Source organism: Rhinolophus hipposideros (genome assembly GCF_964194185.1).
Source record: "Rhinolophus hipposideros genome assembly, chromosome: 3".
In the NCBI taxonomy this organism is placed as follows: Eukaryota; Metazoa; Chordata; class Mammalia; order Chiroptera; family Rhinolophidae; genus Rhinolophus; species Rhinolophus hipposideros.
The window spans coordinates 104,316,291-104,344,097 of record NC_138049.1 but is presented as its reverse complement, the minus strand read 5'-3'; the positions used below and the strand labels follow the sequence as shown (position 1 = coordinate 104,344,097).

The following is a 27,807-nucleotide window of genomic DNA, read 5'->3' as shown; positions in this document are numbered from 1 at the left end:
GTCCTGTCCTTAAAAAGACAAAGGACAACAAGTGTGGCACGTGGAGAAAAGGATACTGCCCTGCACTGCTAGTGGGAACGTAAACTGGAGGAGCCACTTTGGAAAACATTATGGGAAAAAATTTTAAAAATTAAAAACAGAACTACCATATGATCCAGCAATTCCACTTATACCAATGTATCCAGAGGAAACAAAATCACTATCTCAAAGACATACTATCTACACATTCGTGTTCGTTGCAGCATTACTTACAATAGCCAACACATGGAAACAACGTAAGTGTCCACTGACTAATGTATGGATAAAGATGTGGTATGTACGTACACACACACGTACACACACACACACGAATATTACTCAGCCATAAATAAGGAAACCTTGCCATTGCAATAAAATGGGTGGACCTCAAGGGTATTATACTAAGTAAGATAAGTCAAACAGAGAAAGACAAATACTGTATGATTCACTTACATGTGGAATCTAAAAATAAATGAACTCATAGAAAAAGAACATATTGGTGGCTGCCGGAAGTCGGGGTCGGGGTAGGGGTGGGGTGGGAGGTGGGGAGTGAACATGGTCAAGATGTAAACTTCCAGTTATAAATTAAGTCCTGGGAATGTAACATACAGCATGGTGATTATAGTTTCATAATACTGTATTATATATTTGAAAGTTATTGAAGACAATAAATCTTAAAAGTTCTTATCACAAGAAAAAAACATTGTGTGACTAAGTTACTGTGGAGAAACCGGACAGACATCACCTCAACCAAGCCCTCCAGGTTAACACCAACAGCAGGAAGTCCCTCTAATCTGATGCACTGACCGGGCACAACCCTTCTCTGATATTACTGCTAAAAATGCATGACTTCAATCTAATCATGAAAAACATCAGACCCAAATTACGGAACGTTCTACGAAATAATTCACTCCATATCTGTGTGAGGCTCAATTTTCTTTTCTTTCTCTCCCCCCCCCTTTTTTCCTCCTCCCCCCACTCCGGTTCCAGCCGTTGTTTCTCAGTCTAGTTGTGTAGGACACAGCTCCCTGGCCCAGGCTGGTGTTATGAGCCTTGCGCTCCCCCGGCTGAGGCAGTCAGTTGCAGGTCGTTGGTTGGCGGCTCACGCAGCTCATGGCAGCTCTTGCCGGCTGCCGGCCACTCACGCTGGCTGCCAGCTACTCACAATGGCCACTGGCCGCTCATGGCAGCACATGGTAGCCCATGGCGGCACTCAGCAGCCCACAGCAGCTCATGCCAACCTCCGGCTGCCCACAGCAGCCTCTGCAGCCCAGCTCCAGGGAGAGCTGTTGTTCACAATCTTAGCTGTAGAAGGTGCAGCTCACGGGCCCATGTGGGAATTGAACTGGCGACCTCTGCATAAGGAGCACCGCGCTCCAACTAGCTGAGCCACCAGGCCGCCCCCGAGGCTCAATTTTCTTGGTACTTCAAAACAACATACTGCAAGACACTTAATGCAAACACAGATACGAAAACCCAGCTATCTTCAATTAATCCAGACATTACAGAGATTTGTAAAAAATGTAAAATACCACCACTCTTTTCACTAAATCTCACACTTCTCTTTTTAAAGTGTTAAAGATTTTTATTAAAATATAGCTAACATACATATTATATTAGTTTCAGGAGTACACCTGTTATTCAACATTTATATGCCTAAAGAAGTGATCACCGTGATCCAACAACCATCTGACACCGTACCACGCCATCACAATATTATTGACTGTATTTCCTATGCTGTACATTACACCCCCATGACTTATTTGTTTTATACCTGGAAATTTGGACCTCTTATTCCCATTCACCTTCTTCCCTTTTTCAATTCTTTAATAATTACAGCTGACAATTCAATATTATTTTATATTAATTTCAGGTGTACAGCATAGTGGTTAGACATTTATATCATTTAAGAAGTGACTTCCCCCTGACTAGTCTAGTACCCACCTGGCACTATACATAGTTATTACCATATTATTAACTATATTGCCTGTGCTGTACTTTACATCCCCATGACTATTTTGTAGCTACCAATTTGTACTTCTTAACCCCTTCACCTTTGTCACCCTGCCGCACAACCCTCCTCCCATCTATCACCCAGATAAACCTAGTACCCATCTGCATCACACATAATTACATTATTGACTATATTCCTTATGCTGTACCCTACATTCCCATGACTACTGTGTGACAACCAATTTGTACTTCTTTAATCACTTCCCCAATTTCACCCACTCTTAATCTCCCTCCCATGTGTCAACCATCAAAATGTTCTCTGTATCTATGAGTTTGTTTCTGTTTCGTTCATTTTGTTCTTTAGATTCCACTTATAAGTGAAATCATATGACATTTGTCTTTCTCTGACTTACGACACTCAGCACAATACCCTTTGGGACCATCCATGTTGTTGCAGATGGCAAGATTTCATTCTTTTTTATGGAGTAATATTCCACTGTACTCATATGTACCGTGTTTTCCCGAAAATAAGATCTAGCCGGACCATCAGCTCTAATGCGTCTTTTGGAGCAAATATTAATATAAGACCGGGTCTTACATTATTTTATACCCAGTATTATATTATATTATATTATATTATATTATATTATATTATACCCAGTCTTATACTGTATTATGTAAGACCTGGTCTTATATCATAGTAAAATAAGACCGTGTCTTAATATTAATTTTTGCTCCAAAAGACACATTAGAGCTGATGGTCCAGCTAGGTCTTATTTCCGGGGAAACACAGTATGTACCACCTCTTTATCCATTCATCCATTCAGGACCCCCAGGCAGCCTTCGTATCTTGGCTATTGTAAATAACGCTGCAATGAACATATGGATGCACATGTCCCCTCCAAGTAGCATTTTGGATTTCTTCAAATAAATACACAGCAATGGATTATTAGGTCCCTCTTTGACTCTTGTTATAGCCTCTGTTTTAAAGTCTATTTTGTCTGGTATAAGTATTGCTACCCCGGTTTTTGTTTCCATTTTCATGAAATATCTTTTCCCATTCCTTTACTTTCAGTCTGTGTGTGTCTTTCGATCTGAAGTGAGTCTCTTGTAGGTAGCATATGTATGGCTCTTATTTTCTTATCCATTCAGCCACACTTTTTTTAAAAAAAATAAATTTTACTGGGGAATATTGGGGGACAGTATGTTTCTCCAGGGCCCATCAGGTCCAAGTCGTTGTCCTTCAATCTACTTGTAGAGGGCACAGCTCAGCTCCAAGTCCAGTCACCGTTTTCTTTTTTTTTTTTTTTTTAAAGATTTTATTGGGGAAGGGGAACAGAACTTTATTGGGGAACAGTGTGTACTTCCAGGATTTTTTTATAAGTCAAGTTGTTGTCCTTTCAATCTTAGTTGTGGAGGGCGCAGATCAGCTCCAGGTCCAGTTGCCGTTGCTAGTTGCAGAGGGCGCTGCCCACCATCCCTTGCGGGAGTCAAACCGGCAACCTTGTGGTTGAGAGGACATGCTCCAACCAACTGAGCCATCCGGGAGGCAGCTCAGCTCAAGGTGCTATGTTCAATCTTAGTTGCAGGGGGTGCAGCCCACCATCCCTTGCGGGATTTGAGGAGTTGAACCGGCAACCTTGTGGTTGAGAGCCCACTGGCCCATGTGGGAATCGAACCGGCAGCCTTTGGAGTTAGGAGCATGGAGCTCTAACCGCCTGAGCCACCGGGCCAGCCCCAGTCACCGTTTTCAATTTTAGTTGCAGGGAGCGCAGCCCACCATCCCATGTGAGAATTGAACTGGCAACCTTGTTGTTGAGAGCTCGCACTCTAACCAACTGAGCCATCTGGCCGCCCCTCCAGAAGCTCAGTGGCAGCTCGTTGTCTTCAATCTAATTGTGGAGAGTGTAGCTCACTGGCCCATGTGGGAATTGAACCCACAACCCTATTGTTCCGAACTCACACTAACCAACTGAGCCATCCAGCTGCCCCCAGCTACCCTAACTTTTGATTGGAGTATTTAATCCATTTACATTTAAAGTTAACTGTTGATATGTAATTATCATTTTATTATTCATATTTAGAAGTCCCTCTAACACTCCTTGTAATACTGGTTTTGTGGTGATGAACTCCTTTAGCTTTTTCCTGTCTGGGAAGTTCTTTATCTGTCCTTCGATTCTAAATTTTAACTTTGCTGAGTAGAGTAGTCTTGGTTGTAGATACTTTCTTTTCATCACTTTTACTATTTCGTGCCAATTCCTTCTGGCCTGCAAAGTTTCTGTTGAGAAATCAGCTGACAGTCTTATGGGGGTTCCCTTGTAGGTATCCGCTTTTTTCTTGGTGCTTTTCAGATTTACCTTTTGGTATTTTAATTATGACGTGTCTTGGTGTTGGCCTCTTTGGATTCACTGTTTGGGACTCTGCACTTTCTGGGCTTAAATATACACTTTCTTCTCCAGGTTAGGGAAGTTTTCCGTCATTATTTCTTCAAATAGGTTTTCAATTCCTTGCTCTCTCCTTCTGTGATGTAAATGTTGGTAAGCTTGAAGTCCCAGAAACCCTCAAACTACCCTCATTTTGGGGGTTTCTTTTTTCTTTTTGCTGTTCTGATTGGGTATTTTCTGCTACCTTATCTTCTAAATCACTGATTCGATCCTATTTCACCTACTCTGCTTTCCTCTAGTGTGTTCTTCATTTCATTTCTGACTGGTTATTTTTTTTTATGGTTTCTATGTCCTGTTTAATGTTTACTTTTTTAAAAAAAAATGTTTTTATTGGGGAACAGTGTGTTTTTCCAGGACCCATCAGCTCCAAGTCAAGTTGTTGTTTTCAATCTAGTTGTGGAGGGTGCAGCTTACAGGCACACGTGGGAATTGAACTGGCCCCTGGGTGTTATGAGCACTGCACTCTAACCCACTGAGTCAACCGGCCACCCTAATGCTTCCTATCTCTTTGTTGAAGTTCTCCCTGAGATCACTGAGCATCCTTATAACAAGGGTTTTGAACTCTGTGCCTGGCAAATTATTTGTTTCCATTTTGTTTAGTTCTTTTTTCTGGAGCTTTGTTCTGTTCTTTCATTTGGAACATGTTTCTTTGTCTCCCCATTTTGGCTGCCTCCCTGTGTTTGTTTCTATGTATTAGGTAGGTCTGCTATGTCTCCCAGTCTTAAGAGTGGCCTTATGTAGTAGGTGTGCTGTGGGGCTCAGTGGCCCAGTCTCCCTGCTCACCAGGGTGGGGTGCTCCAGGTGTGTCTGTGGAGTGGGCTGTGTGTGTCCTCCTGTTGTAACTGAGAGTTGGCTGGTTTGCACCTCAGTGGAGGGACTGACCCTTGGGCTCATTGGTTATGAGGACTGGCTGTGACTACGGCGGAGCAGCTGGGGTGCGGGGGTGATCCTACAGAGCAGGATTTGCTTTAGCAGGGCACCAGGGCCTCCCCAGTCTGCCCTTTGGGTGTATCATCCTTGGAGGCATCTGGGTGATGCCCCAGATGGTTTGAAGCTGGCCACTGGGCATGCCAGACCTGGGGCCTCCCAATGCAGGTCAAGTTCAGCTGCAACCTGTGCCTGCCTGGGGCCACCTGGCATGAACCACAAAGCAATCCACAGATGTCTTTCACCTGCGCTGTGCTTGGAGGTGCCTTGAGAAGCCAAGCCAGGAATTAAGGCCGGCTGCAGCTAGTACCATGCTTAGGGCTGCTCAGCCAGAGCTACAGGACACGCTCAAGCCAGATGCTGCTTGTTTGGGTTTTGTGAACCTTTGAGAAATTTTAGGAAAGTCTACAGCATGCTCCAAGGTAGACCGTTTGTATGGAAAAGCCACTGGAAGTGGTTTGGATGTTGGATGGAGAAGGGTCTCAGAATCACCAGGGCAAAGTGAAATGAACAGTGCTAGCCAGGTTGGTGGAGACTCAGATACGGCCGCTGCCTGCATCTGCACTCCGTGAGCACACAACAAAGAAACAATGGCTTCTGCTAGCACTTCTGTCTAGGAGAAAGCTGCCCCCTCCAGCCCTCATCCTGGAACCAGACAACTCAGTTTCTCCCTGTAAGTCCTGGCGTTGTCTCAGTGCTGGCTCTCGGAGTGAGTCCGTCAGCAAGTCTGTCCATCTGTGGGCCCTTTATGAGGGTCACCTGGAACTACAGCCACCAATGTGTCACTCAGCCACAATCTCTGCTGGTTTTCACAAGAAGTTACGGAAGCTTCTCTTCCTGGCACTGAAACCCTGGACTGGGGAGCCTGGTGTGGGGCTGGGACCCCTTGCTCCTCCAGGGAAGCCTCAGCAGCTGAGATATCCCTCCCAATTTTTAACGGTCACACGTGGGTGTGGGACAAGCCAGTTCCATGTCTCCACTCCTCCTACCAGTCTCGAAGTGGCTTCTTCTGTATTTCAAACTTGCTTTTTAGTGAACACTGGGGAAAGATGGTGGCAAATGGAGGGTTGTAATTCTGAAAGATATTACAGCTGGTTGTCATGTTTTTTAAAATGTGTACTTCGTGAGGCTGGAGAAAAATAAACCAGTAATTACTGGAATTACAAACACTACCTTCTTTTGTGATTTAACCATGTCATTTACAAGAACAAATAAATGCTTTCATCCACTCAATGGGCACGTTGCCATGAAAAAGTATGCCAGGGCCAGCCCGCTCCATGCTCCTAACTCCAAAGGCTACCGGTTCAATTCCCACACGGGCCAGTGGGCTCTCAACTACAAGACTTCCGGTTCAATTTCTTGACTCCCGCAAGAGATGGTGGGCTGTGCCCCCTGCAACTAAGATTGAACACGGCACCTTGAGCTGAGCTGCTTCTGAGCTCCCAGATGGCTCAGTTGGTTGGAGCGCATCCTCTCAACCACAAGGTTGCCAGTTTGACTCCCGCAAGGGATGGTGGGCTGTGCCCCCTGCAACTAAGATTGAACGTGGCACCTTGAGCTGAGCTGCTTCTGAGCTCCCAGATGGCTCAGTTGGTTGGAGCGCATCCTCTCAACCACAAGGTTGCCAGTTTGACTCCCGCAAGGGATGGTGGGCTGCGCCCCCTGCAACTAGCAACAGCAACTGGACCTGGAGCTGAGCTCCACCCTCCACAACTAAGATTGAAAAGACAACAACTTGACTTGGAAAAAAGGCCTGGAAGTGCACACCGTTCCCCAATAAAGTCCTGTTCCCCTTCCCCAATAAAATCTTGGGGGAAAAAAGTATGCCAAGTTCAAATTAGAAAAAAATTATTATACATGAAAAAAACATAAAATTGTATATAAATCAATCACGTTATAAAAACTAAAAACTATGATTAAAGAAAATAGTTTCCTCTATATGCTTTGGAAGAACTTATCTGAAAGATGGACGGTACTTATCCTCACAACTGTGGGCCTACTACGTACAGAGCATCATGTAGGTACCACGGAGGATAAACCAATAAGCAAGAAAGACACATGAGAACTCTGGTGACATAATCTAGGGGGCTCAAAAGAGGGGTGTTTTCCAAATTTGCTATAGTGTGAAGTAACTTTATAATCGAAAAAAGACTCATAAAACTGCCTTCAAAAATCTTTGGTTTTGGCATTCAAAATTTGCCCAAAACATCCATGTTTCTTACAAACTCAGCTTCTTCCCTCAACACACACCTAGTGGCTCTGAGATGTGTGATCGGCAGCAGCTAATGGTGACAAAGCTGCTGCTGAATTCGGTGTAGATTCCGCTTCTACAATTGTATCACAGCCTCTCACTCCACCTGCTGTTTTGGGGGGTTTTAATGCTGATGCTGGGAGTCAGTTTTAGAAATGTACTTTTATTCAAGATGCTTCCATTCCACCTAATTATCTCCGTTTGTGGATCTGAAGAAATTCCTGTTTTTTCTGCCTTTGTCATTCTTTTCCCAGAAATGTCACAGTAGACAGATGTGAACACCCTTTGGGTTGCAGTTCCCTTACCTCACCGCGGTGGCTGGACGGAGCACGTCTCCGGTTACTGCCAGGTTTACAAATTTAAAGATTCTGTAACCACAGGTCTCACCTCCTTCCATAAAGCCCATTCAAAGGAAACTCACACAGCTCCATTTATTGCATCAAACCCTTTCTTCGCCACTTCCTGTATTTCTGGATCACATGCCACTCTGAAGTTTACCTTTGTGCAGCTGTGTTAGGCTGTTGTGATCAGGACCTGACTTTTTAAAAATGCCTACACGATCTGTACTGATGTAGTAGCAGCAAACTTCTACTCACCCTTCAACACCAAGATCTACTCCTTTCCCACTGTTTACAACTTCCCAATTTAGCATTCATCACTCCTCCATTCCCAAAGCATTCTAGGCTGGGTTCTTCTACAGCACTTACCTCACCGTAGCGGAATTATTTGTTGGCCACTGTGATTCCTCATTGTGATGACTACCAATTCCTGAGTGCTCAGTATGTACGTGGGAGGCACTTTATCTTTCCTCATTCAAGTCATAGCAACTTCATGAATTAGGTACTATTTATTCCCATTTTATGGATGAGAAAACTGACTCTCAGCCAGATTCCCATTCCTCTGACCTTATACAATGCTCGTGAATCAGTCCCCAACGTTGGAACATCTCTGCTACCCCCTTCCCCTCTCCAGTTCTACATACACAGGGATAAGGAAATAAAGCTTAGAACACTATAAATTCTACCTTCTCTTCTGAGCCCACTACATTATAACTGACCAGAGATCTAAAACTGTCTCTCCTGCTCACAGCTTATCCTCTGTGGTACTCCACACACAGTAGGCCCACAACTGTTTGTGAGGATCCAGATCATGCAACCTCCAACCTTACAAAATTATTATTTCAATTCCAACTATACCACAGCAACTCTGGCAGAGTTTTTCCTTGCCTCTTAAACACCTATCACTAGCCCACGTCCAGTGAATACACTTAACTTCTTCTCAGAAGGATGGGGCCATCTGAAAGTTTTCTCAAGTGCATGTCAATATAATGAGGCGTTAAGTTTTTCTTTTATCTACCCTCAAATCTCAAAGAAAATGCACTTCTTTCCTAAAACCTGTCCTCATGAACCCAAATCCACGTGTGCATCTGACATTCCCTTGGACCAGGATCCTAAAGTCATCGTGATTCCACTGCTCCGCGCTCCTTCATCACATCTGACTGCGCTAGGTCTGACTCTACCTCCCACAGGCCCTTGGCAAACGTTCCTCCCCTCAGCGTGGGTGAGACCCTCCTCTCTGACCACTACAGCCTGGCGCTCAGGCCCCGCCCGCCCTCAGCTTTTCTCACGCTGACGTTCTGGGCTCCCCACCTCCTCCCTGACACTCCACCCTCTATCTATAGTCCTGACTTCTCACTCCGCCTCTAGTCCCACGTCTCCATCTGTCATCAGTTCATTTGTTCAAATTCGACAAGACAAAACCAAAGTCCCATCTTCTCTCCAAAAATCAACCTCTCTTCTAAACTTCCATTTTTTTCTGTCAGCCAGGATCAAAATGTAAAAGTCATCTTTAACTGCAAACTCCTTCATCTTTAATATATCATCTGTCACCCAATCTGTCCACTCCTTTGATTGTAACACCTCTTAATTTACTTCTTCACTCCATTCCCGTTGACATGGTTCTCAATTCTAGAATAAAGTAGCATTCTCCCAACCATTCCTTCTGGTGGCAAGTCTATCAAGCTTATCCTTATCCTGCATTCCACTCTCAAACAAGCCTTTTCACAACCTTTTAAAGGACAATCATAGTTCCACACTGCGGGATCAAACCCAAATTCCTCATCCTCTGAAAGTCAGGTTCTGTACGCTGGCTCAGCTCCGCCCTTTCTCCCCCCTCGCCATCTCCTGCCCGCCACACCAGGCTCGCGCTCAGAGCTCATTCCCACCCTCAATGATGGGTCCTCTTCTCCCAACACACCCTTTCCCTCCTTCCTAACTATCTAAATCCTACCCATTTCCTGTAGCTCTAGACTGAGTACTGTAGTATTTTGTCTCCAACATGAAGTACCTCCAAAGCACGGCCTTTCTACATTTTTCTAATTGTTCCACGTAATTAAGTCCTGCCTCTCCAATTTTTCTACATGACCCCACACGGGACACACAGTAGCTACTTGTTCAATTGCACTAAAATGGTTAAAGGAAATTTAATTCATTATTTTAGAAAGTCATTCTTCCTAGAAAGCAGAGAACATATCCAGTTTTAAAATCAACACTGCACCTAGAATAGTGCTTTGTATAAAGAAAGCCTCTATAAATTCCTGTTAACCAAAACAGAACTTAGAGACTACACGATGTGTGTTTTAAGAAGCATCCTATAATTTTCATAAAGTCGTATTTATAAAATTCATTTATCTGCTGCTTGACACCCACAAGGTTTAAAACATTAAAAATTCACACATTCTCAAATATTCTTTAGTGCAATTCTAAAAAGAGAAACTATAAGCATCAAGCGTGGAGAGAGGGTCGGATGATGCCGGCACGCGTTTCATTAAAAGATCAATCCACATTAGTGTTAGTTACATCTGCTCTAATCTGACTGGATTATTTTGGACTATTTAAAATCAATACTACAAACTTTAACATGAAGAAATTTTTCACACACACACACACACACACACAATGTTAAAGCCTGCTCCATAAATAGAATTAAAAAGCTCTCCCACAAAATACATAAATAAATCTGACTCAACATATATGCATTTCTTCTGGCACAGTGGATTAGTGAGGAAGTTACCTATAAAACTACCCAGAGGGTATATTAGACAGGGTTCTTGGGTTACAAAGCAACAGACACCAAGTCTGGCCATCTGTAGACAAAAGGAATAGACTGAAAGAAATATCAAAGGCTCAGAAAACTGGAGTGGAGGGTCTAGAGGGCCACACTTGGAAGATGGGCCCATAACACGGGCACGCCAGGGCCAGCAGCAAAAACCACAGCCTGGGTCTACAGAGTGAACCACTGCCCCCAGCCCACCCTCTCGTGGAGCCTGAGTCCTACACATGGGCACACTGGAGAATGGAGTTAGCACACTGGTCCATTCAGTTTCTGGGTGTAGGGTGGGCCCTTCCTCCTCTCCAAGAGCTTTCTCCGAAAAGGAGAGATTAATCTAAGGAGGAATCAGCCAGAGACCCTAGAAATAATAAACACTTATCTCTCTTCCCACAGGCACACCCACTTCCCAAGTTATTCAGAGAACTACTCTCCAGAAACATTGTTCTATGCACTCTGATTTTCTGCCAGAAAAATCATTCAGTACTCTCCAAATCCCTGTCCCACATCCATCCAAACTCTTCTCCAGGGGCTCCACTGGGGATGTGATGACCTCACTGCCCATGGCCTCTCCTGCCCGGCCTGACCACAGCGTACCCTCCCTAAGTCCCTTCATCAAATCCTCCGCCAAGTCCTTCCCAGGCACACACCTTACGAAACCCAAGAAGAATTCATTTCCCCTCTTCTTTCTCCCATAGTTCTGTATTTCTAGCTTTAAAAAAAAGTTTTATTATAAAAGCAATCTATAGGGATTGTTTTAAATAAAATACAAGTTGTTAAATCATTTTTCTTTTATGCATGTAAAATAATTTCTTAGACATGGAATAAAGTACTAATTTTTAATGGTATGTAGTACTATCATGAAGGAAAAGGGAAATGAAATTTTGAAGGGTTTTCCTGTTTCCGAGGCTACTTCAAGGTTCAAACCAGGGTGCCTGTTGGCCTTCTTGTTTTCCAGTCCTGGGGGTGAGGAGAAGGGTCTTTATTCCTCTTCCAGACACGGGTTTGGGTTGGACTTTATCTCAGTTTCTCTTCTCCCAGCACAGACTGGGGGCAGAGCTGGGAGGCAGGCAGAGGGCAAGAACTTTCTTTACCCAGAGAAAGGCTTCTCTTGCCCGTTTTTCTTCCAGCCTTGGGCATGGCTAACGGGTGGCAGGTGCCCTATAAATGACGACAGTCTGAGGGAAGGCGGAGGAGGGCTGGCGCATGCCTCATGGGGCCACGCTCCTATGAGCAGGGCCCATCATCACCAAGCCCCCTGCCCGTCTGGTCCTCTCCTCATACCCAACTGTCCTCAAAGAGGAAACAAGAGAACCATGGAACCACCGTACTGGCAGTTGTACTTTAAGTATCACTGTACTGCAATGGCTGGCTCCCTTACCTACCTCCACTGCCTGACTGTAAGCAACATGAAGGCAGGGGCTGCGTCGGCCTCGTTCCCTGGAACACAGCACACTGCATTCTGCTCAAGAAGCACTAGCTGAATTAACTAACACAAAAGACTGGGGCCCAGAAATTCCTATAACCTTCTTACCGTGAGTCCAAGTTGCAATGAAGCTAGAAATTGCCTTTTTCTCAGCTTGATATTTACACAGCGGGCACTGAACGTTTACATGTGCCAGGCACTGAGCTGTGTTCTATATATTAAGTGACTTCACTTAATCCTCCAACAATGAAATAGGGAGGTACTATTATTGACTCCATTTCACAAGTGAAAATGAGGCAAAATCATGTACTTGGCTCAAGACCACCAAGCTAGTGAGTGTAAAAGCCAGGGTTCCCCCAGGTCTGTCTGACTCCGGGGCCCGAGCTCTTGACCACCACAGACATCAAAACTCAACTGCCACCCTCTGGGGACTCAGCAGGGGGCCTGTGGGGACAGAGCCCCAGAGAGCAGTTTCCAGGCTCTCAGCCTCACGTGGAAGGGTGCTGGCTTGATTAGATGGCCATCAGCTGTGGCTGGGTGGCCGTCAGTTGTTGCCGATTAGCCATTAGCCACTAATGTAACTGCCGTGGCTACGGGAAGGGGTTGGCTGGGTGGCAGAGAAGCAGACAGCAGATTGCGGTTAAGAAGTGGGTTCTTAACCGCAAGCGTGGACGGCAGGTTGCAGACCGTGTGGCTCCTGCTTCCTGTGTCTCCAACCCAGCCACCAGTGAGACGATAGAGGTATGACTCCCCTACCTATGGCTCCAGGGTGTTCCTTTTTGGCCTCATCCTGCGTTCTCATGTGGGGAGCGGGAGCTGAGACCCCACATGACAGGGCCTAAGTATGTGAAATCTATCAGACTACACAGACACAAACATACCATGTTTCCAGAGTAAGGAAGTAGAATATTTTCATCTCCAGAAAGAAAGAAGCACTTGCTCATTTTTCTTGAAACATGTAGTCTTTTTCTTCTTCCACCTTCCCACTTGGAAGAGAAATTTGCAAGGGTACAAGAAACCCTTGTACCCTTCTTCTTAACTCTACCTTAAAAAGGCAGTGACATTAATGAATGCCAACTATAATTTTATGTGTATAATGTGATGGCTCGGTGTGAGGTCGGGGTGGTGGTGGATGGGGGGAGGGGGGTTCATGGTGTGTAAAAATAATGGTGTAAAAATGGTGTAAAAATAAAATAAAATAAAATAAAACTATTAAAAAAAACACTGGGAAAAAAATAAATAAAACATAGGAAATAAATGAATGGCTTTAAGCAAATAAATAAATAAATAAATAAATAAATAAATAAGTAAATAAATAAAAATAAAAAGGCAGTGACACCTCGGCCACTACAATGAATGGCAGCCAACACTGGGCCCAGTATGGCGGCAGCGGGAGAACTCGGGCCAACCCAGGAGGAGTGAACACTGCCGAGGGCGCCCCACTCAGCTCTGGCTAGTCGCTACATATGGATGTCGGCCCAGTGCTGCCAGATTGCCTGACTTGTCTAGAGAAACCTAAAGACCAGGTTTCTTACTGAAATTTTTCAATATTAAAATGTTGGCAACTAATTTGTAAAACTTCTTTAATCATCTTGCAGCCCAAACAAAGCCACAAACCATCAACTGGTGGTCCTCACAACACTAAGCCAAACAGGCTTCCCACGGCTATCCATCCAGGCCTCCGACTTTCCATGGGCTACCAGGCCCAACGTTTTCCCCCGGAATCGTCTCCATCCGCTATGTAAATCCAACCAAGACACGCAGGCTAGCCCCGCGCTCCATAAACTGCCCAACACTCCAGCACGCCTTCAGACGCCTCCAAATTCCCAAACACACTCCTTTCCATCAATTTCCTAATTATTTTACACTCTAAACTGCATCTTGCCAACAGTTTAAAGCTCCTCAAGAGCTCTGATTCTGCATTCTACACATCTCAAACTCCTCAGTTTGAAGTATTCTTTATGGATACCATAATTAATAAAAAAAATTCCCCTTGAAAGAAAAATCACTCATAGTGCTTGGCAGGATGATGATCCCGAGCTGGCTCCTTATTAAATAGTTGCTGAACCTATGAAAATATCATAGAAATACAATTATTACACACAGAAACTGGGTATTTTTCTAACTCATTTTACCAATAAAACCTGTTAGTTTTGGGTGGCCGGTTTGCACAGCGGTTAGAGCACAGTGCTCAACACCAATGTTACTGGTTCAATTCCCATATGGGCCAGTGGAAACAACCGCTTGAGCTTGGAGAGTGGGTGGCAGGCTGGCTCAGTGGTTAGAGCACAGGGCTCATAACACCAAGGTCACCTGTGCGATTCCCATGTGGGCCAGTGAGCTGCGCCCTGCCCTCCACAACTAGATTGAAAATGACTTGACGTGGAGCTGATGGGTCCTGGAAAAACACACTGTACCCCAATATTCCCCAATAAATTTTTTTTTTTAAAAAAGATATGTAACATTAAAAAACAAAACAAAACACAAAAAAACCCGGTAAGTTTTGTCTTATTATTAAAGACAGTCTACCAAAACTGCAAAACCTCCCAGGAAGAAATCAGCACCGCAGTGATAGGTGTAAAAGATCTGAGTCAGGGCTCAGTACATTCAGTAAATGACGGAATCTAAGTCTAGCAACCAAGTCGTTTCTGCAAAGGGAAAGCAAACGTAAACATTAAATAATCAAAGTTCCAATTATTTAAAATATATTAGTTCAAGTTACTCACGTATAAAGTGTTTTATAAAAGCACATAACTTCTCTTAAAGAGTATTTTATTACGATTCCTAAATATTAAAAAAATCACTATTCTTCCTCCTTTTAATAGAAGTAGAAGCACTGTATGTCTGCGTTCATATCAATTTCTGTTCATCATTGCTAAACTGCTCTTACACACCAGAAAACTGTTAAACTGACCCACAGCAAAGAATTTTCAGGCAGTTCTTTAAAAGGACTTTTCTGTTTTATGAACAAAGAGATCAAGTAACTATATATGAGGTGGTGTGACAACAAATACAGTGCATGTTTAAATTTTTAAAAAATTATTACAGTAAAAGACATATTGCCATGAAGCCCCCTCAAAATACTCCCCCTAGCTTCGAACACACTTACCCCATCATTCTTGCCACTTTCTGAAGCGGTTCTGGAAGTCCTCTTTTGTGAGTGTCTTTAGTTGCGCTGTCGTGGCTGCCTCGATGTCCTGAATCATTTTGACTTTGGGGAAGGAGCCAGAAGTCGCACGGTGCCAGATCCGGTTAATAAGGTGGATGAGGACACACTGTAATGTTCTTATTGGACAGAAATTGCTGTACCAGCAGCGATGTGTGACCCAAAGCATGATGATGGAGGATGATTTATGGCACACCTCAAGACACACCTTCTCTAACTGTAGTTCATACCTGACTGCACCAAACAAGTTGAACCTTGTCACACACTAAGGTTCCACATGCTGCTTCCCATATTGGAGATCCCTGCCTTTCCGTTGGATGGCACTTGGCAGCAGCATTCACCGTATGTTTTGATCACAACAGAAAGACTCCATGTCACACATCGCTTCTGGTACAGCAATTTCTGTCAAGTAAAAGCATTACAGTGTGTCCTCATCCACCTTACTCACCAGATCTGGCATCATATGACTTCTGGCTTTTCCCCAAAGTCAAAATGACCATGAAAAGTGAACATTTTGAATCAATTCTGGACATGGAGGCAGCCACCACAGCGCAACTACAGACACTCACGAAAGAGGACTTCCAGAACTCCTTCAGAAAGTGGCAAGAACGATGGGATAAGCATGTTTGAAGTGAGGGGGAGTATTTTGAGGGGGATTAATGGCAATGTCTTTTACTGCAATAAATTTTTTTTTACTTAAACATTCACTATATTGTTTGATCACACCTCACACAAAGAAAGCATATTTAAGGGATCATTTCCTTTCATATGTTTATAATACTCTTGCCTTCTCTTTATAACAGTTTCTACTTGCTTTAGATTTTAATTTTTATTCTTTCTGTAATAATATTTTTACGGAGTAGAAATTCTTTCTCTATCTGTGCTCACAAAATACATCAATATAAGATCCTGTTTTATGACACTTGAGTTTTTAATTTCCAATTTTGAAAATGAGTTAAAAAGCATCCTAAACTGTCTAAGGTTTTTTTTTAAAGTATATCTTTTTAAATATATTTTTTAAAGCACATAAAAAAACATGATCTTACCATGCCTCAGATACGTAACCAGATTTGCAAAAACAGTCCGCTTTTGGCTAACTGCACTAAGAAAGAAGCTGCAGCACACACAATTTAAATGATAAAATGTTAAAAGAAGAAAAAAAGAAAAGAAAAGAAAAGAAAAGAAAAGAAAAGAAAGAAAGAAAGAAAGAAAGAAAGAAAGAAAGAAAGAAAGAAAGAAAGAATGAAAGAAAAGAAAAGAAAGAAAAGGAAGAAAGAACGAACAACAGCACTCATGTTTGCTTTGCAAATACTTTTGGTGCTCATATCTGAATATAGGTGTATCATTCTAGCATTTTCTTCTATTTCAAATTAAATAAGGAGGTTGCACTCTGCTGATCTTTTTCAGTCAAGTTTTCCCACAACCATCTCTGGTATTTGGGGGGACGGGTGGGAAGACATAGAAAAGAAGTTTAAGGCATGGTCTACCTCAGGGGAAGCTGACAAACCACAATTCTACCCAGAGTTCTATCTGCCCCCATTCCACAGCTGGGGGCAAAGGCCCACGGCTAAAGGAAACAGCTTCCTACCAAGTTTAGGCCCTTATATTACCTTGAGAAGGAAGGCGTAACACTTTGGCTTAAAAGGTCAGCTCCGAGCAAACAATGAGACTGGTGAGAAATCAGCAAACCCTGTCTGACCCAGACAACCGTCGAGTTGCCTTTCAGGGGCTTGAAGTCCAGTTAGGCAAGCAGCTGCTACACCCCTGTACTCTCCTGACACACGTGCAGCCCACAGCTGAGGATGTGTTCATGCTCAGCCGCACAAGAACTGCGCGTGCGCGCACACACACATGCAATTCCCCACACTAGAAGGATCCCCGGCACTTAAGGTAACCGAACTTCAATAAAAACTAGGTAACGTGGAAACCTGTAAGTATTCAAGCGGCCCGGTACAGACACATTTCTAGGAAAAATCGGCATATCTTTGTTCTATTAAACAAAAAAATGCTCCCCAATCTTTCATTTGCAATGTACGACAATACTAACTTTTACAAGTTAACTACTTGATTAATGTGCAATAGACTTACACACACACACAGTCTCCACAAGAATCTAGGGCGAATCTAGGAATTGGGTGGCTAGGGAAGACGTGGGGAAGAGATTAACCTTTCACTCTGGATCCTTGGTACCTTTTGAATCTTGTACTGTATGCATTTATTACCTATTCAAAATAGTCTGTCTGACTAAACTACCGTAAGAAGAGGGTAAAGAAACTTTAGGGTCTTTTCTCTGGGTCCTTTCAGACCTATCTCTTAAAACGATTAGAGTACTTTCTTTTATCGCTACTTGTACATTAACAGCTTTTTCTAATAAACTCTCACCACCCTATTCACTTCTACCCCTCACATGCAAAGGAAAGAAGGTGGCTTCATGAAATCTTACTGGTTTGCTTTGCTGGCCTGCTTTAAGTGACAGAGGCAGGGGAGACTGAAGGAGAAGCAGGAAAACTGGAAGGGTAACAAGGCCCCCCAGGACCCGGCCCCTCCCGCCCCCCCCCCCCCTGGAATCTCCCACCACTCTCCCTGACTCTGCCCTCCAGCTATGCTGGCCTGCTTCCTGTTTTTCCTCCTTGACTAGCTCTTTCCTCACTTGGGGCCCCAGTAATTGCTCTTCCCTCTGCCTAACCATTCAGGAATCACCCAATCAAACTTTGCTAACCCCCCCACACCCATATCAGACATTTATTTCCTGCCCAGCCCCCACTGCTGCCTAAAATCAAGTTCACTGGCGTTTTTGCTCATTTACCGTCCTCTCCCTGCATTTCTAGTAAATGTTCCACAAGAGTGTGGCCGTCCATTCTGCCACGTTCACCACTGTGTCCCCAGAAGAGTGTGTGGCCCAGAAGTAGGCACTCAGTACAAGTCTGCAGACAGAATGAGTAAATGAATGAACAATTTTTCCCTACTTAAAGGGTCAGAAAGCAAAGGCTTCAGGAAGGCTGGGAAAAATATCGTGAACATTCTTGAGCCGCTTCCATGTTACTTTTAGGGCAGAAATTCTGAAACTGGATTCAAGGAAGTTTTTTTAGTGGGTGTTGAGAGGATTTTACTCAGGAAGTTGAGTTCGGGTATGTATGTTTTGTTACTAAAATTTAAGTTTGAGGACTTTCTTTCCAAATTCAATTCCTTATTTTTCTTTTATCCACATTTATCTTTTTTGCCTATGATGGTCCCTTTGTTCTGTTTCATATGTTACCCACCATAACTCATATGCTTCAAGACTCAGCACCCACAAACTTTACATCATGTTTCTTTCACTTTGACCTAAAGAACAAAATGATGATGACAGGAAAATTTTATGACCATCTCTCTCCACCTTCACCTTCTAATTACTGGTCTAATATTAACTAAACTTTAGAATCCAGACTTGACAGATATTTTTGACTATGAACCACTATGGACAAGTCATTCAAACAGAATCCACTATGCACTTGATTGTAGTTTGTTGGTTTATTTACTTACCAAGAAATTGGTAAGTTCCAGGCTATCAGCAAAATGAAATCCTTCTCCCTAAGGTACTGTACCACTAGGGTTGGAGATCAACTAACACGAATCCTGCGAGATGGCACAGACTTCCAAGGTCAGCATCTAAAAGAAATCTTGTGTCCTGTCATAGGATGACCCAATAAGATTCAGAAAAGATTTACAACCAAATACACATATATTCCTGTTGGGCTGATACACAAGATTGTCAAACATCCTGTCACTAAGACACCGGAAATAAGGAAAGAGCTGGGAGACTTCCCTGAAACATACTGTGTTTCCCCGAAAATAAGACCGAGCTGGACAATCGGCTCTAATGCGTCTTTTGGAGCAAAAATTAATATAAGACCCAATATTATATTATATATTATATTATAGTATATAAAACCTGCTCTTATATCATAGTAAAATAACACCAGGTCTTACATTAATTTTTGCTCCAAAAGACGCATTAGAGCTGGTTGTCCGGCGAGGTCTTATTCTTGGGGAAACACGGTATTTATCAACACATTATTGGTATATACTAGCACTTGGTGTATTTTGGCTACTTCCAGCTCTTCCACTAACTGTAAGCGTCTTGAAAGCAGAGACTGACTATGTGTTCATTCATCCATTCATTCATTCACACAAGTCAACAAATAATACTGAGCATCTACCAAGTTCCAAGCACTGAGGATACAGGAGTGAATAAAACAGAAAAAAACAGACAAAATCCCTATCCTCAGGGATTAGCTTGCATTCTAGTGAGAGGAAACAGGCAATAAACAAATGAATACATAGTATGTCTGGTAGTGATACATGCTGCCAAGAAAAAAGGCGTAAGAGACACACAGTGACAATGGACTAGTGTCATTTTATACAGGCTGATTACCAAAGACCTGTCCTATAAGGTGAAAATTAAGCAAAGACCTCAAGTAAGGGAGCAAGGCATACAGGTAATAGGGGAAGGACACAGCACAGAGGCCAGTGTGACTGGAAGATAGTAATGAGTAAGAGGCAGAGGGGTAAGAGACGAGGTCAGAGCCACGGCAGAGGGCCAGACCATCCAGACAAGAGCCTTAGAGTTCACGGGTAAGACTGTGGATTTCCTGAGACACCCCTGGAGCAGAGGCGTGACGTGGTCTGACTTCTGTTTGAAGAATCCCTCCAGCAGCTGTCTGTGGTAGAGAAAACTAGAGGAGTACGGGCAGAAGCAGGGAGACCAGTTAGGAAGAGGCAGCACTAGTCCAGGCAAGAGGTAAGAATGGGTTAGGCTAGAAGAGCATGGTCGAGGTTGAAGAGATAAAGTGATTCAGAATTTGTCATCAGATCAGATGTGGGTATGAGAAAGAGAGAAGTCAAGGATGACTTCAAGGTTTCTAACGTGAGCAACTGGTAGCACGGAGATTTCATTTACTGAAAGAGGGATAGCGGTGGGAGAAGTGGGCTTTTGCTGCTGTTTTGCAAACTGAAATGTTTTGCAAGATGGAAACAATTCAGTTTGGGCATTTGGAGATGCCTCTCAGATATCCAGATGGAAATACTGAGTAGATTGCAGGATATACAAGTCTTGATTTCAGGAGAGAAATCAGGGCTAAAAATAGACATATGAAAGGAACCCATATAAACATGGTATTTAAAGAGGGGATTGCATGAGGTCACCTCCTGTGTGAGTGTGTGTTGGGTGTATGGGGGGAGGTTCAAAGATTGTGCCGTGTCGTACACTGCAAGGAAAACGAGGAGGAATACAACAGTGGTAAGAAAAAGCAACCAGAAAGGGAGGGAAGAACTAGAGACGCCCTAGAAGCAAGATGAAGAACGTGTTTCAGGAAGGAAGGAATGATTAGGTAACATGAGGATTGAGAACTGGCCGCTGGATTTGGTAACTTGTACGTTATCCTGAAGAGTGGCTTTCGCAGAATCATAGAAATGAGGGCCTAACAAGAATGAGTTCAAGAGAGAATGGGAAGGGGGGGAATGGAGTCAGCAAATACAGGGAGAGAAAAAAGGGCTGGTAGCAGGAGGGAATCTAGGATCAAGGGAGCATGTTTTTTAAGATGGTAAATATTGTAGCCTGTTTACTTGGGAATGATGGTGCAGAGAAGGCAAGGCGACGAAGCTGGAAAGACAGACAAGTGGAGTGAGGTCGCTGGGTAGGCGGAGGGGATGGGCACAGACCCGGCAGTGCAGGCAGAGGGGGCGGCTTCCTGAGGGACCCGCCTTACTTATCTTTGGACTCCCATGACTTGCACAGAGACTAGTCCATAGCAGGGCTCTCAAAACACATGTGCTGAACAAATGAACAAACAGATTCTTGAACAAGGGTCCTTCCCTTTTGTACTAAGCTATGAAGAAAAATACAGATTGCTTCATACACAGTAGATACGCAACACTGTATGTATTGAGAAATGAGAATCACCCCAAAACAAATACCATTAGGGCAAGGCATGGAAAGGAAGAAAGGAGATGATTTCAGACCAGAATTCACATATGGGGAAGCAGGTAGAATGGGAGGTAATAGAAGCTGAGCTGACCAACCAGTATTATTAGGCAGGCACACGGGAAAGCACACATACACACAAAGCCCCCAGGAAAGACTGAGGAAAAGGAGGGGCAGAAACGTCCAGTCAGACGACTGGTCAATGCACCTGGAAGATCTTAGAGAATGTAATACTGGAAAACAAATGACCAAGACAGACTGCAAAAGTACTACCCGACCAGCCTGGGACCTACTGGAAGCCCCTTGTCATGCTTATCACCTCTGGAGCTGCCACCTGTACCTGACTCCCTGAGCCTGAGCCTGGAGCAAGGTGTGGTCTGCAGTGACATCCTTCCACCTGCTCTATTGTGGCATTTCTACTGACACACAGGCCACCAGTCTCTGCCTACTGAGGATCTTCAATGTCAATCATCTTCCCACCCAACCTCGTGAGCTCAAGGATCTGAGATGAGAAGAGCAGCCCCTTGCCAAGAGCCGCAGGGCTTCTGATGGAGCAGCCAGCTCAACAAACCCAACACTTAAGGACAGTTTCGTCCTTTCTTTTTAAAGTTTGAATGCGCAGGGAAAGCTAACTGAGATGACCCTACCAGTACTCATTTTCCCCCCAGGGTACCAACAGACCCTTCAGGACCAGTTTTAACTTGCCCAGGTACTGTGATGTCATCTGGTATAAGGTCTGCATGACTGGCATTTCTAAGCGAGTATACCACTCTATTAGCTATTTCAACGGTCTAAAATGCCTGTGTTACAATTACCCACCCCACTCTGGGGAGTGCGGAGTACAAGCAATCCCAACCCTAGTGTCTCTCACTTGCTGTCGTCACAGACGCTCCAAAAACGGACGGGAGTGGGGGAAGAGGGAAAACCTCACTGGAAGTGCTTTAGGAGGACCAAAGTTGAGTAATATGATAAAGATGAATGTCCTATTACCCAACATAGTGCAATAAAATCTTAAGAAGTTTCAGTCTTCTATACTGTTTGTGGTGAAATATTAATTGGAAGACATAGCACATTACTAATATAAATGTATATTCATTTGCTAATCTTTGTAAGTCCAAGAATTTGTCTTGAGTGTTCATTTATTGCTGAACTGCAAGTTGTCTTTCTCGCATATGCCATTCATCGTACATGACCAGTTCTATCGTACATTTTCCAGTTCTATAAAGAAAAGCAAAAACCTAAAATCATTCACGAAGTGATCTATGCGCAGAGTCCTTCCAGACTTTTAAGACCCCCTCCCTATCTTTTTCAGTTTGCTTATCCATATAATTGAGCAGTAATTTCTTTTAGTGACTTGAAATTATGGAGTCATACCAAAGCATTTGAAATACTCACACCATCATCTTTTTTTAATTCAAATCTCACTAGCTTACATCATAATTAATTACACGGGATAATTACAATAACAAGTACCATGAACAAGAACAGATACAGAAATAAACGTAACTGACTTTTTGTAATGACTGGCTGGGAGGCCACAAGGTTGGAAATATATCAGGCCCAGTGACTCGCAGAGTCAAGCGTTCGGTGCACCAAGTTGGTTCAAGCATGGGCTGAGTAAGAGAATGTTCACTGTACATCAGGTTCAAAGTACTGTAATAAGTGGTAGTTATCATAAACACCCCAAACTTAAAGATTTTAATTTATCAAAATGTCCGGGACAATTAGTAAAACTTGTAAGTGGGGGGATTTTCCTGCTGTGGTTTCTTGTTTATCAACAGGAAAAGCAGCCAGAGGTTTGAAGGAAAGGGAACTCTCATTGTCATCATGTTGCTGGGTCTGTTTACTCCTCCATCTCGTCCACCAGACTCTAAGCTCCCTGCCTGTCTCCTTTGTAACTGTTATCACAAAACCTGACAGTGCGTGCTCAACAAACTTGCTCAGTAAACTTGCTGAGTATGTTCACACTTCCTAACCTGGATCAGTAGTTCAGCTGCTATCACTGTTGGCCTATAAATAAAATTTTCTGGGGCTGAAATATCTGCTAGTATTTTCCATCTCTTTTTCTTTAAATTGTACGTATGCTTCCTGACACCAATTAAACTTGTAAATCAGAGTCCTATTTATGCTAATAATATTCTGTAAACTATATTCTATCTTGATTAAAGCCATTAGTGCCCATTAAAAAATAAAATTGGGTTGAATGCCCCATTGAGTTTGAATTTCACTTTCCCGCAATGTGTGGCAACTAATACTTCCAGTTTCTAGCACTTCTATCAAGAACATAAAAGTTCTCCTGGAACTAACAAATTCTTCCCATCCAACACAATTACATAATCTGTTGAGCAGCACCCTAGAGATTATTTCTGGTCCAAAATCTCTCCCAATTAAGGGATTTCATCAAGAACTATTCAACTTTTTGGGGCAGGGAGGGATGTTTATCTTTAAATCCCACATTACAGAGTGCTGCACCCACAGTAGGCTCTTAGTACACACTTGTTTAATTGAACTGAACAAGTCTAAAATGGGCCCATTTCATTCATGTTCTTTTTCTCCCTAGCCTTCAGTGATAACATCCACTGAATCTGTAATTAAAGATTTGCTTGAATCTTCTGCTTATTAACCAATGTTCAAAAAGAAATTCAGTAGAGGAAACTCCATGATCTGTCAAATATATTAACATCAGTATTGCTAATGTCAATACATAATAAAACTTTAACAGAAAATGGAAAATTGAGTCATTAGTTTGCTTACGATCTATATAGTTTTCAACGTATCCAAAACGCTCATTTGTTCTCAATTTCTAGTATGATTTTTTTCTTACCAAATAAAGTCTTGCATCATTCATACAACTAAATTATATCCTTTTCTACTTATAATTGGGGTGCTCACTGACTTAACTGTAGTACTGTAGTAAGACAGTATTATGCTAATTAGTTTTCCCTCCAGTATTTCCTATAGCATATGATAGGATAAGAAAAGAACAAAGCCTCTGGAGCAGTCAACACCACCAATAATTTTACTTTAGTCAAGTATGTATTCCAAAATGACACAATTTACAGCATGGTCCTGCTTGGTGCTCCTATTACAATGCATCTGTTTGGGGGGACATTTACAACATACGCTCGGACACAAAGTATACATTTCCAAATCTGGTTCCTTCTGTTTTGTTGAAAAGGAACACACATGACCCCCCCCACCCCCCGCAACAGCTCAATTAGTGCTTTATTAACTTTTTTTCCGGCAATAATTTAAATTCCCACTTCCTCCTAAATATCTCTGGACAGATACTCCTGCCAATCCATCTGTCCGTTTCATCACAGCTTCTTTTTATAACTAACGGGTCAAATTCCTTTCCCCCCATTTCGACACGATACACTGTACTTGCAGCCCTGCCACCGTAGCCCACTGCTGAATGCCTGACTATAACATATTGAATTTCACCGTCCTTCATTGTTTCCAGTTTAACTGCCATCTTACCACCGTGCACACGAGAGAAATGCGTTCCCACAGGCATGTTACGAATTTCCAAAGCGCTATTCTTTTTACAAAACACGTTTCCTCTCTGAATTCCCTGGATCACCACAGAAGCGGCTTTGAGAAGCTGAGATTCTTTTCGTTAAGTACCCTATGCAAAAAAAAAAAAAAACACCCCAAAACGGATTCGAAGCATTTCCACTTTGCTAGCACATTTAATCCTAAGGGTGTTCCTATGGGGCAGGGGAGGAATGTCAGGACAAAGGCCTCAAATACCACTTTTAAACGTCTTAAATACCACGAAGGTCTTAAATACCCCCATTAAAATGAAAAAAATTCAGCCCAAAGATTATCTTATCAAATGTACTTTCTTATCAGGCTACACCGAAAGGGCAAGCCAGCGCACTGTAAAATAAACAAGTGCTCGGCTTTTGCACAACGCCCCGAGTCTTGCTGACACCCGCCCGCCGCGGGCTCCCACGCACGCAGGATCCCGCGGGAAAGCCCACGGCGGCCGACCGAGCGGACTAGTTCTCCGCCACAAAGGGGCGGCCCGCGCCTCGTGCACGGCGGCCTCCCCGCACACGTGCTGCGCTGACCAGTGCGAGCTGCCCTTCCCGGGCCCAAAGCGAGAGGCCACGACCGAAAGCCGCACGGCCGCCCGCCCACCGCCTCCTCCCCGCGCCCCGCTCCCGCACCGCAGGCCGCGGGCTCGGGGCGTCCCGGCCGGCGCCCAACGGCCGCTCGCAGACCCCCTTCCCCCCGCCCCCGGTGCTTTCTCCTTCCCCCCCACCTCCGCCGAAGGAAACGCTGCGGGAACGTCACGCGGGCCGAGCCGAGGCCCTCCCCGCAGCGCCCGCACACCGTCCGCGATGGCCGCGCCCCCGCGCCCGGTCTCCCGGCGGCCGGCGCCTCACCTCTTCCTCGCTCTCGCTGCGGAAACACAGGCACGCGGCCCGCTTCTTGTAGCCGTCGCCGTCATAGGTACGGGTCTGATTCGACTTGAGCTTCATCATCCTCGGCGCCCGGTGGGGTACCGTGCGGGTCGCGGGAGTGGAGGGTGGGGAGCCCGCTCCGGACGGCCGCGCGCGCGCGCGCCCCTGGCTCGGCCGAGGGAGACAGGGAGGGGGAGCTGCTGATCCGCTACGAGGCTCTGCCGCTGGTCCGCCGCGGCCTCATTCTCCCCGTCCCAGGCCCCGCGCTGCCGCCGCCGTCACAGCTGCCGTCCCCGCTGCCGCCGCGGCCGCCGCCCCCTCTACCGCTGCCACCCCCGACGACGACCGCGCCGCCATCTTGGGCACGCTGCGTCAGCGGCGTAAGGCGGCGCGGGCCTGCGGGACGGCCACGCGCTCGAAGCGCAGGCTGCGTTCGGGAATCGCGACCTCCCTGTCCGCGCGGCGTAACGAGCGTCTCGAGAGGACCCGAGCCGGCCGCTGCGCCGGGAGCGTAGGGGTGGGGTTGGTGGGTGCGCGCGGAGGAGAAAGGGATGCGGGAGCCGCGCTGCTCCGCCCCGCTGAGGAACGGCCTGGGTGGAGACGCGGCCGCCCGGCCTGGCGGCTTCGCGAGAGGGAATGCGGGGACTTTCCCAAGGTCACATCGCGGGTCCGCGGCCGAAGATGACCCAAGGTCAGGCCGACGGGGCCTGGGCCCTGCTTGTCCGTCTGGGAGGGTGTGGGGGGAAGGTCTGGAAGAAAAAGTGGGACGTAATTAAACGCAATGGAGAGTGCAACCCGAGACGCCCGGTGTGAAGCACTGTACTGCCAAGGCCAGATAATGGGGGCTGGAAGTGGGGCGAGGGGCCACGTTGGGAGGGTGGTGCACGTGTCACTGCCATCCAGAAGCGGTGGAAGTCTTATGGGCTGGGGTCATCGAGTCCATTAGAAAGAACGATTGTTTATCCTGAAATTCTTTATTCGTGCAATAAACCATGTGTTTCCACGTAGGGTAAACGCGAAGATCACAAAGGAAGATACATGTATGTGTGTGTGACCGTGTATGTACACACGTAATGCACATCATAAGGCATCATCGTTGTTAGCAATAAGTGAGTATACATTGAAGATGTCAAACATTCTCCAGGGACTGGACTCCAGACACTCTTGAGCAAGGAAAACTGGAGTAAGCATATGAATGTTAGCAGCGCAGACCAAACCCAGTGTCATGCCGATGCCCTAAACATATTGAAAATCCTGTGTAGGATTTGTCTGTGAATTGCTGATTACCCGTTTTTAATTTGCTTGTATTTAACGTAGTCCAAAAAGATCAGAATTTGAAACCAAACAAACGTAGGATAGAATCTCAATTACATCATTTACCTTTACAAAACGGAAATAATAAACCTACTTGGCTCCTGGCACATAGTAGGTACTCAGTACATTGCAGCTAATATTATTGACGTTTCAGTTAATTTCAGTCATTCGTCATAACAGAATTCCCAAAATCTCGGTCATTTTGGATGTCTTTCTGGCTTTCTCCGTTGCTATTATGTCTCTAACTTAAAAAAAAAAGAATAAAACAAAAGTCCTGACTGTAAAATACTATAACATGCACATTGTCAAAAATTTGAAAAATACAGAGAGCTAAAAATACTAAATCATGGATGTCTTTGAGCACATTCTGTAGAGATCTGTATCATGCTTTTATCCCCTGGTCTTTCTCCCCACGTCGTTAAGTTTTTTTTAAATACCATTTCTAAAATATATGGTGATGGAAGGAGAACTGACTCTGGGTGGTGAGCACACAATGGGATTTATAGACGATGTAATACAGAATTGTACACCTGAAATCTATGTAAATTTACTAACAATTGTCACCCCAATAAAATTAATTTAAAAAATACCATTTCTAATTACTGCCTAATAGTCCATTATATGGTTGCACCATCAATTATTTTATTATTTTCCCATTGTTAGAAGCTTAAGTTTTATCCTCTGTTTCTTTAGAACAGCAATGAACATCCCTGTACGTAAATCCTTGTCTCGAGGTGTGATCAAACAATACAGTTAATGTTTAAATTTAAAAATATTATTATAAGTAAAAGACACATTGCCATGAATCCCTCTCAAAATACTTCCC

General features: G+C 44.3%; 1 protein-coding gene across 1 annotated transcript in view; it reads right to left on the bottom strand.

Moving 5' to 3' along the window:
• Positions 1-27,518, bottom strand: part of NUDT3 (nudix hydrolase 3) — a 113,093-nt gene extending 85,575 nt beyond the window's left edge. The window contains exon 1 of the mRNA XM_081043399.1: positions 25,650-27,518. Within this exon, the coding sequence (XP_080899525.1) occupies positions 25,650-25,748 (99 nt within the window). The 5' untranslated portion in view covers positions 25,749-27,518. The remainder of the gene's footprint in view (positions 1-25,649) is intronic.
• Between the last annotated feature and the right edge of the window lie 289 nt (positions 27,519-27,807).